We start from the raw sequence: 11,417 nt of genomic DNA, 5'->3' as shown, positions 1-11,417 counted from the left end.
TTGAAGATCACAAGTATCTCTAACAAACCACCAAAAATATAAAGCCAAATTAAAAATAGATACAACTGCCAAATAAAGTGAAAGAAAAATCCCATTGCATGAGCTAAAGAAAAGGAAGAATGGGATTAAGTTTTGACTTCTCTTCCATATTCTACTACGAAGTGTCAGTCCTATAAGCACCTATATTTTCCTGGGAATATGGTTGTGCAGTATTAACTATATATTATCCATGACTGCAATGAAGACTCCAAAAGTAATGACAGAAACAAAGGCTTTAGTCAGGAAAGACACCTGAAAGATGTAAATAATGGTGAAATAGCTAATGACTGAAAATATAAGCAAAGAATGGTTTATCAAATATTTAAAATGCTTTAGGAGTGAACTCCATTTCCTAAATAACCTTTCTGAAAACAAGTTATCCTAATTCCTGGTCACTTAAAATTTCTGTAACATTCTAATCACTGTCTGCTGGGAAAGTAAGCTGAACAATCTAGATGCCTTTCAGATATTTTTAATATTAGAAATTGTCATATGCTTACCACTTTTATTATATATTTGGAGCATCTAAAACAAAACAGTAATTACTGGGTATCCTATATATTATTTGTTGCCAAACTGATGCATAAAGGATCTGAGCTTTCATCTCCCTGCACTGAAAAGCAAGCAAAAAAAAAAGAATAATTAGTATTTCATAAAGGATTTTTCCAAGCATTATGGCTTCCATTAATAGTCAAGACTCTTTTGAAAATTCCTACTATAAACAGAATTTTTAACTAATTTCTAAAGTCACAATTTAAAAAGGTAAAGAACAAATGAAATATGGCATACAAATTACATACTCTGATATATATACATAATTATGCATATAAATAAAAATGTTTTGTTACTAATATATATCCATTTTGGAAAAAATACATACAGCTTATTCTAATCTTTATTTAGAACTATAATTCTCTCATCACAAATCCTATCTTCCAAACAGATCTAGCCATTAATCTAATCACTATACTGCAAATATGCATGTTCATATATACATAAACACGCTGTCCTAAATATTGCAATTTCACGCAGAGAAGCATCAGCAGTTTTTAAAGTTCCTATTTCACAAAAGATTTTAAAAACAATTGTAGCTTTATTAAGATGGCTATTTCTAAAATTAGTGAACATGTATTTTATACCAGATACTAACAGGTTTTACATGTTTTAACTTACTTAGCCCTCACAAGCAGCAAGTGGCATCATTATTAGCTGTGTATTACAGATGAAGAAACTAACTGAAGAAACATATATGTTAAAAAGCCTACCTCCAGTTTCACAGTTAAGGAATGAAACAAGAATGCAAACTCAGGGAGGGTGTCTCACTGCCTATACTTTTAAATAATTAAAAAAAAAAATACCATGCTAAATCCAATGTAAGTGATTCTTAAGTATGTATCACTTACGAACCTTGTATTTTCAGAATCCAGTCTAACATTTTATATGCCTGTCAGCCATTCCCCTTTGGATATCTAGCTATATCATCTCAAATGTAAAAGGTCAGACAAATCTCTCCTCAAAACTGGGCTGCCATTCCAGATTTCTTTCAAAGGTGTCCTCCAGTTAAATAAACAACTGTAAGAAAGTAGCACATACCAGCATCAAAAACTGCCCACTACCAGAGAGTAAATAGACATTTTTGCGTTTTTTAAAAGGGTTATTACATTCTCTGATTTCCATAGTTATCTATTCAAGGACGTCCAGGGAAAAAGCAAGTGAGCAAGCAACGACAGCAAGAACATCCCAGAAACGGACTAATAACTTATTTTGAAAAGAGTCTGCAAATAAAAACAATTAGCTGACTATTTTAATATTGATATGTGACAGTAGGCTGAAACTATGGGAAAGTTAAGCCCATTTTCTAAATGTAAGTGGCAGCAACTTCTATAATTAAAACAATACCAGGACAAAATAAATGCATTATACTTCAAGGCCATTTCTAACACAATGACACTCTAAGTTTAGCACAGAATTACTGTGACTCATTGTGTATAGTTTGGACTCCAAACATCAGAAGGATAGATTCTACGAGTTTTCAGAGTCCAGAATTAGTGTTTTCTCTCACAAAAAATAATTCAGGAAGTTGTCCACAGTCATCTCCGGAATAGGGGTTCTCAACCTTGGCTATACATTAGAATCACCTGGGGAGCTCTAAAATCCTGATAGTGAGACCACAGCACGACCAATTTAAAAAAATCTCTCTAAAAGTGAGGCCCAGGCATCAGAATTTTTTTAAAGCTTCCTTTCTTAATGTCGGTGCAAAGCCCTGAGTGAAAAAGCATAGCCATTAGATCCACTTTTCTAGATTCTTCAATAGACAAGGGAGTATCAAATATTGGTAACTTTAACCCAGAAGGAAAAAAAAAAAGACTATTTTGCCCCAGATTCAGAGCAGACAGTAAACAGCAGTGGCTCCTACAGTGCTGCCTTTGGATGAGTAGTAACAGATGTTAGGAGCGTGGACAGTACTCAAGGCCATCTGACGTTTTCTCATTTTGTTTTAAAACGGAGAATAGCAAGTGCATTAGTAAATTCTTAGTCCACATAACCATGTTTCTTCTATTTGTCTCAAAGTTACGATTTTCCCCTAAATGAAACTTCAGGTTCTATTTTTTAGAACTGTAATTTGACGTTTGGACTACTTTTGTAATAGCTACTTCCACTTAACTCACTCACTGATTCACTGTGTGCTAGGCATGCAGGAGGTGGATGGAGATAGGGGCTCACAGTGGGGTCTTAGATAATTTGATAAGAAAAACATGGAGGTAGAAGCATAAAAATGTGAAGCAGTAAAAGAAATTATGTAAGTACTATGATGCATGGGCTGAGGGCAAAAAGCTTATTGAAAACTCTTCCTCAAATGATATCACTGGTTTGCAAAAGGCAGTATGATTAACAAAAAACTTTGGATTTGGAGACACAGTTGCTAGTAAATAAGGAGCTGAGATTCTGTCTTTATATCCAAGGAAAATTTAATTTTCCTGAGCCTCATCCATAAAATACTGATAATGGGGGGGGGGGGTCATTCTTCCCATTCCTGAGGTATCCTTCCATGTAGAAGTATTCACAGCTGAGGCACTCTCCTAGCCTAACACTCCTCTGATCTGTTTCCTCCCTTACTTACACCAGGGGTAGGAACAATTTGATTGGTCACTTAGAAGGATAAATTCCTATATTAGTTTAGCTCTAGTTTAGTTTATTCCTCCTCCCTCTCTTTTTGGAGATAAATGCCTCAAGCCATAGTTTTTACATGGGTAGACTCCTCCATATCGAGAAGTTCTCCTCTGTGCCTGTGCAGATAAGTCTAAATTATTGATTCAATCTTGGTAAGCCCATTGATATAAACCCACACTTATTTAATATTGTTCGTTTTTTTTAATAAATGTTATTTTGCTCACCAATTGTTTCTTTCCTTGTCCCTCTCTAAAGTGATTTAGAATTCAGGCAAAGAAATAGGTACTAGTTATCTGACTCCATTCAAACATAAAAATCAACCTACTTCACAGAGTTTGGTAAGCTTTAAATGAGGTAATATGTACAAAAATTTTAGTACATAATACTAAGAACATAGTAAGCACTCTACCATAACTGCTAATCCAATACAAAATACTCAAAAATAAGGGCCAACTTTAAAGCATTTATAATTCACTATAGAACACCTAAATATGAATTCAAATATTCTTTCTAAAATATATCAATAAAAACAAGATCCCTCCACACTGATTAAAAGAATGTAACATGCTATAATAGAGTTATAATACGAATAACGGATTCATTAAACAGGGAACATTTATAGCCTACAAAATCCTCAGTAACTAATCCCCACAGAAAATGAAATATGATGTGCATAAGCAAAAATCAGACAATACCCTAGCTATAACATACTAAAATTTTATTATAGAATCAGTTTGACATTTAAAAATTTTAAGAGGAAATAAGTTCCAGTTTATTCCATAAGTTTAACTACATTATCAATATGCCAAAGGCATATTTGAAAATCCTGAAGATACATTTCACCAGATAAGAGGACTGGTTCTTCAGAATGAGCCCAGGAGCTCACTAACAGCAAGATTTATTAACCTGAGTTTTATGGGGCTTTAGTTTTGTGAAACCCTTGAAATTATCTGTAGAATGTCATGTTATATGCAACTGATAAGTTGTTGAACACTATATCGGAGACTAATGATGTACTATATGTTGGCTAATTGAATTTAAACTTCAAAAATGTCATGTATGAGTGCATGCACATATGGTTAAAAATGCTCTCCACTTTCATTACAATCTCAAAGGTCACCACCATTCAAAAAAGAACTAGTCACATACCATTTTATAATTAAGTGATCAGTCCCAGTTTACCCATTTATTCAGATTTTCTCGTAAGTTTCCTTGCAGTATGATATTTTCAATTTGGATAATTGACATATAATAAGCTTTTAAAGAATCAAAAATGGAATCTACAAAAAAGGATATCTTTTTTAAAATAGCTACTTACCATTTAAGTGTTCCTCTGATACTATTTTTTCATTAGCGTGCCATGCTTTTACTGTTATTCTCGAATCCATTGTGTTATTTTCTTGTATTTCTTCAGTTGGTACTTTTTCAAAAATGTTTTCAATGCAGTTGGTGTTGGTCTTTAAACCATTAGGTAATTCCCAAAATGAAGCTGCTGAACACGTATCAAACATAGCAGTACTTTGGGGATTATGTTTTCCAAAGTCAGCCTTCTTCCTCAGAGCTACGTTTTTGGAATATAATCTTTTACTGATACGGCTTTTCCTTAAGGGGTTCTTACAGAACTCTTTCCTCTTTACGGTTTTCTCTTTCGGCTTTTGTTTCTCAGTGCATGTACAACTTATATTTTCTCTTTTGTAACAATTTTCATCTAACAGTGGGAGAATAGGCTTACTCTGTAACTGATATTGGACTTTAGTAGGTCCAGTAGTAGTACCTCCATCATTAAGAGGATCTGAATCTTTAGAATATACTGCAAGACCAGATGCAACTAACAAATCTGCCAAGTTGTTTTTCTCATGGAACACATCGACTGTCAGTTTTGTTTCAAAATTATGCTTCCTAAACTGAAAAACTAAGCCTGGTTTACTTAGGAAGTTTTGAAAGAAACTTTTCACTTCTTCACCCCAGTGTTGCTCTTTAGCGGGTAAGATACCATATAAGATACAAGGATAACTTAACCTTGGTATATCCAAAAGTTCAACAGGAACAACTTTCAGATTTTTTCTATCTGAATAAGGTATGCAAACAGAAAATCCATAGTCGATCAACACAAGTAATAGGGACTGACTAGAGGCTTCAGAGATTTCTACTCTATTCCACTGATCTTCCAAATCGTATTTGAACAAACAACTAGTACCAGGAGTTACACACTCTTGAGGCACTCTTTGCAAGTTTTCTGGTAGATCAGAAAGCAACACAAAGAGCAATTTCATTGTGTCAAAGAAATCTTCTAACTGAACACAGAAATCTGATGGATCACAAACCGCAGTGGCAATACCTGAATATCGCTTTCCATTTTGGAGTTGGGCCCAAGTATATGATCTCATTGTACAGGACGACACAGGAGTCACATTAAAAATAGCTTCTGAAGATTTAAGTTTGTTTTCAGCATGAACTATATTTAAATTTAAGTATTCTAAAAGTAGCAGGCCATCTACCAAAATGTCTACTTTCCACACAGAGTTCAAGTATTTCAAGAAAAGAATACTTATTTCCAAATGAGCAAATAAAGACACAATGGACTCTAATGACCGGTTTCTAAAATTTTCAAACCAAATCCACTTACAAGGCACAGCTTGTCTTGGAATATTTCTAATCTCCTTTCTGAGCACCCTGATATTCCCTAAAGGTACTATTTCATACCTACCACTATCTACTAAAAAAACAAGCACTTTCTCATCAACACACTTCTTTGCTACTTCTGATCTATACCATTTCAAGGATGTTTTAGATTTTGCCAAGCACTCTAAACCTTTTTCAATATTTTCTACTGATAAAGAGCGTTTTACTTCTTTATTGATGAATACTGTTAAATCTGATAAGATTTTTTTATTTTTGGATAACTTCACATAAAATGTCCCACTTTTTGAGACATAAAGTATCTCGGACTTTTCAAGTTGTCCAGGTCTTAACTCTTCAAAAGGAATCTTAACCAGCTGTTGGCAGGATGGTTGAAGGGTCCCAGAACCTTCACACTCCTTTGACTTTCCTTTTTTCCTTTCATTATCCTCCCCAGAGCTCACCTTTTGAGAGACAGCTGTAGGCAGCTGCAGTACAGTCTTCTGTAGTTTTGAACAGGCTGTCCATTTCATTAGTTCATTAATGACACATGTTCCATCACAGATGATATTGACCTCCCATTTCTGCTCACGTTGTTTCAGAAATTCACAAGAAACGGTTTTGTTACTCACTCTTGACATGAAATAATCCACAGTTTTACTGTCCCATATTTCATCAGGCTCATGCCACTTGACGCCACTGAGAAAAGAATGGATTCCTAGCTGAGGAATGCTTAAGAATTCCCTCTGAAATTCATAAATTTTGGATGTGCTTATTACCGCAGTGTTACCATAGTCAATAAACTCCACTTCAAAAGAATTTCCTGGCAAAATTTTCTTAATAACGGCTCTGTAAATGGCATGATCACCAGAGTATTCTGCAACTACTAGGTCTCCCACCATAGGCTTCGTGGAATTTCTCTGTTTCACTATATTCAATCTTTTTTCATTTAGAGCATCTGCAAGTCTGAGGATTGCATTTTCATTCTCCGCAAGCTGGATATGGAAGCTTGCTGGATTACTGATATTAGAAACATATCCTTTAACTTTGGCATTCAAGTAAATCTGGGGTTGAGGAAGATCTTTGATCTGTGGTCTAGTAAGAGTAGATAAGTTTTGAGAGGCTGCTTGGTTTAGTTTTCGGATAAAAGACTGCGATATAACCCTTGCTGATTTGCAGCCCACATCATTTTCATCAAATCCAGAGACAATTTTTACACCTTTATTTTTTAGTCCATCATTCAAAGATTTCACTTTGTTTTTTGATGCAGGCTCAATTTTATAACAAACTGATGGTTTCAAAAGCTTGGCATATGTACTTCCTGGATTTGTTAACTGATCTATTTTACTTTCAGAGTATGTTACTAGCTTAGTTTTATTTATCACATTATGGTGATAGTTTTTTTCTATTTTGCCTTTCAAAGAAACAGCAAGTCGCCTATTCTCACTTATTTTAGGACCCTTTTCCACACAGTGTGCTTGGTCACAGTGTTTTTTCCCATAAGCATGAAGCAACATTTTAATTTCCTGATTTATATGTTGACATCCATCATATAATCCTATACCAAGCTGGCCATCTGACTCCCTGGTCAATATTATTGCCCTTAATGGTTTTCCCAAGAAATTATCTTCAAACCAGCTACAGATTTCTGCTGGAATATCTACATCTCTAAAATCTGACAAAAAACACTTAATAGCTTGCATAGGTGTAAACAGCAACTCTGGAAACTGATCTGAGATAGCCCTCAATGTACTTTCTTCTACTAACTGCTTATTTCCGAAGTCTACAAAATAGACCAGAAAGTCAGTTAATGAGTCTGTTGGCGTTGCTAAAGCTCGGTAAGAGAGACCATCTTCTACATACTTAGATATGCACAGTCTCATTTTACTAGGATCATATTTTGGATAATTTTTGAGGTTACTAATCTCTGTGATTTTTGTTTCTATCATCTCTAGGTCTTTATTATTTCTACTGAGTTGGCAATAAAACTTTTTAGGACTATAGATGTGAGAAATGTATATTTCTTCCTCACTTCCAATTTTTATGTTAAAGGAAGAATAATAGTAACTGTAAAGACTAACTGAAGATGGAAATGGCCTTGATAATGTATTATACTGTGCTGAGCCATGATTAATAAGAAATTCTTTTGCACTAGTAAGTGGAGATTGTAAATCCACTAAGTTACATAAATAGTTTGGATATATAAGAACTAAGGCATAAATGACACAAGTCAATAATCCTCTAGATGAAGAAATAAAATTCCCAAAGTCTCTGCATGCTTCTCTTGTCCAACTGAATTTACAACTGATGGGTTCAACTAAATGGTTAAGACTACATCTGAAGGCTTGGCCTTCTAAAATAAGGAAACGTGGGTTAATGGCACAAATATCTTTAACTAAAACCCTTTCTTGGTAACCATAATCAACAAATACCACGTCAAATTCTTTTCTTGATACTTGAGTCAAAATAGCAGCTCTATACCACTTCCCATCTTTGGAATACTTAGCAACACAAGCAAGCTGCCCAATTTGATAAGGATCAGGATGAACGCTATAGTAATTCTGAATTTGTTCCATTAGTAATTTTAAGTCCTCTAACTTACATTGAAGCTGGCATGAAAAGTCACCTGGGCCATAGTAAGTAGAACACTTGACTTCAAGCACTGTTCCTGGCTTAAACATGTATTCTTTATAAGGTCGTAGCGACTCAGGTCCCACAGACAAGGTGAAAGGATTTTTTAAATCTGAGAAATTAACAGCTGGGGAGTTTAACAAAGACAAGTTCCTTTCTTTTAGCTTATTTGAATGGTATTTTTTAGGTTTGGCTCCTTCAAGAAGGGCAGGTAGGACTTTAATATTAACTTTGCTTTTAGGTTTTAAATTTAACACTGAATATTCACTTACAGATTTGGGACAATATTCTGGTTCTACTTCCCAATATTCTGCATATCCAGCTTGTAACATAAGAGAGGCAACATCAATATTTTCTGAGGCTTCAATACTCTGAATATTTACAATGTACTTGTCATCTTTTTTTGCTGTAACTTGAAGCAAAATTGCTTTGTTCAAGACAATTTTTTTAAAATAGTCAATTGCTGCCTTCACCCATAAATCTTCAACAGGAAATATATGTGCAAGTGAACAGCACATAGCTAAGGCAGGCATCTCACAAAACTCTGGAAGCAAAATTTTTACATCAAAAAATGGTATGGTATCAGTATTTCCATAATCTAAAAAATAAACATTAATCTTGTAACCATTAATTTCAGTGATGACAGCTCTATAAAAATGTCGGTCTCTGCTGTATCTAGCACAACAAAATAATCCAGGTTCTGGATTCCTTAGAATCAGTTCATCATTTTCACACGAATCATAAGATTTGTTTATATTTTTCATTATATCTTGAAGTTCATTCTGATGTTCATTAGTGCGTACCCAGAAATTTGATGGGTTTAATACATAGGCCACAAAAGCTATATAGGCAGCCTCTATCTCCATATTTACAGTTTTAATAGGAAAACCTATTTTCAAAGTGTTTTTATTTGGAGAGTCTATTGATGGTTCTGCATTTCCAGTAAAAGAGTCAACTATGCTGTTTACATCAGAAGTACTAGTCTCCTTAAATATATTAGAGATCTTTGATTCAGACACTGGACAGAGTACTTGTGTGCCTACGGTCTTCAGCAGACACTTAGAACTAATTGTAGACTCCTGAGTTTGTAGCGTTACATAATACAAATGTTCATCCTTATTGAAACAATCAATGTGTGCATATACTATTTGTCCTAACAAAGCTTGTTTAAAAACACTCAGTTGAGATTTTCTGGCATCTCTATCTGGACTGTGTAAATAGGTCAGAGAACATGGAAAGGAAAACAACGGTACTAAAATAAAATCCTGTTTAAGTTTCTTCACATGGATTGAGGGTATAGCCTCACTACTGCCATAATCCATGAACCAAATTTTCACTTGATTATTGGGCAAGAGCTGCTGAAGAATTCCTCTATGCCACTGTCCATTTCTCCTTTTGGCAACACATAGTAGTCCAAAGTTATCACATGTGGGACTACTTTCTTGACTGACAGTATCATAATGCAAAGTCATACATACTGTTAAGTTTTCTAACTCTGGAATCCATTTAATTAATTGACAATAAAATTTACTTGGGCTCAATGCAGAGGATATCTTTATACTTTCAACCCTGCCTACTGACAAAGATGGCTGCAGATTAGCCAGAATGTGTTGAATATCAACTGAAGTATCATTATTACTTAGTAAGTCAGGTCTTTTATGTTTTAGTAACTCTGGCATTTCCTGTGGGAATTCTTTTAACATTTCCACAATAAGGCGAAATGAATCCCCATCAATAAGTCTGCCTAATTGTAATTCAAGAACCTGGGATATAATTTTTGGCACTTCAATAAGAATCGTTTGAAGAGGCAAAACAGCTTGTACACAACCTTTCACTTGTAGTCCTACTAATGACTTGAAATAATTCAAAGCCTTAGGAGGCCATCTTTCCCCATTTGGTAGTATGTTGGCAAAAATACCAACTATTACCCGCGGTGGTAGCTCAAATAAGTTGCCACAGGCTGAAGCAACCTGTGTACCATCAACTCTTAGTTCTTCTCCATGATCTATGAGGAATACTGTATAGAGTTCATTTTTCTTTTCCATGACTCTTCCTCTCTGCCATTCTCCAGATACTCTTTCTTCAACCAAACAAAATTCATCAATGTCCACATTATTTTTTACTTTTGGAATATGCTGCATTTCTCTCTGTAATATGTGGTAGTCAAACTCACATTCAATATGATTTCTGCCTTGAAATTTCACCAGAATGTCCTTGGGAAGACATTCTACATGTGATATTGTCAGATTCATGTTTAAAGACGTTGGTAACAAAGATGTAGAATCCATTTTCTAAAAGCAAATAATAAGTATGAATTAGCTTCTAGACAGACCACTGTCAAAATTAAATAAGCCTTCTATAAATTTCAAATAAATCTTATTTGGTATTTAAACATAATCCTTAAAATCCTTATATGCCTGGGGGCACCTGGGTGGCTCAGTTAGTTAAGTGTAAGATTTGATTTTGGAGGTGCCCAGGTGGCTCAGTGGGTTGAGCCTCTGCCTTCAGCTCAGGTCATGATTTCAGGGTCCTGGGATCGAGCCCCACATCAGACTCTGCTCAGCAGGAAACCTGCTTCTACCTCTCCATCCCTGCCTCTATGCTTACTTGTGATCTCTGTCAAATAAATAAATTCTTTTAAAAAAAAAAAAAAAAGACTTGATTTTGGCTCAGATCATGATCTAAGGGTCATGAGACAGAGTCCTGTGTTAGGCTCCAAGCTAGGAGTGGAACCTGCTTAAGATTCTCTCTGCCCCCACCTCTTGTGCCTGCATGTTCTCTCCCTCTCTTGTTCCTAAAAAAATAATTAAATAAAAAATTTTAAAGTTACATGCCTTTTTTTTCTAAAATTGAACACATTGGTTAAATAAATTACACTGAACTGGACAAAAATGTATGCAACTTCACTGCCTTCACTTTCAAAAAATTTAACTGAAATAACCAAGAGAAAAGGAAAA

The 11,417-nt window shown here is 34.8% G+C and overlaps 1 protein-coding gene across 1 annotated transcript; it reads right to left on the bottom strand.

Annotated features, from left to right (window-relative positions):
• Window positions 1-593: 593 nt before the first annotated feature.
• TDRD15 (tudor domain containing 15) lies at window positions 594-10,748 on the bottom strand. The gene is made up of 2 exons (XM_045978850.1): window positions 4,529-10,748; window positions 594-652 (listed from the first exon to the last, which is right to left on the bottom strand). The coding sequence occupies exons 1-2, from the start codon at window positions 10,746-10,748 to the stop codon at window positions 594-596; spliced, it is 6,279 nt and encodes a 2,092-aa protein (XP_045834806.1).
• Between the last annotated feature and the right edge of the window lie 669 nt (window positions 10,749-11,417).

This window comes from Meles meles, chromosome 15, assembly GCF_922984935.1.
Source record: "Meles meles chromosome 15, mMelMel3.1 paternal haplotype, whole genome shotgun sequence".
Taxonomy (NCBI): Eukaryota; Metazoa; Chordata; class Mammalia; order Carnivora; family Mustelidae; genus Meles; species Meles meles.
Note: the sequence above shows the minus strand (reverse complement) of the source record. Positions and strands in the feature narration are given on the sequence as shown.

Excerpts from the sequence above, each read along its gene's own strand:
- TDRD15 (XM_045978850.1), bottom strand. The coding sequence starts at position 10,748 with ATGGATTCTACATCTTTGTTACCAACGTCTTTAAACATGAATCTGACA. Across the intron at positions 653-4,528 it reads ATCAGAGGAACACTTAAATG|TGCAGGGAGATGAAAGCTCA; the intron begins GTAAGTAGCTAT and ends CTTGCTTTTCAG.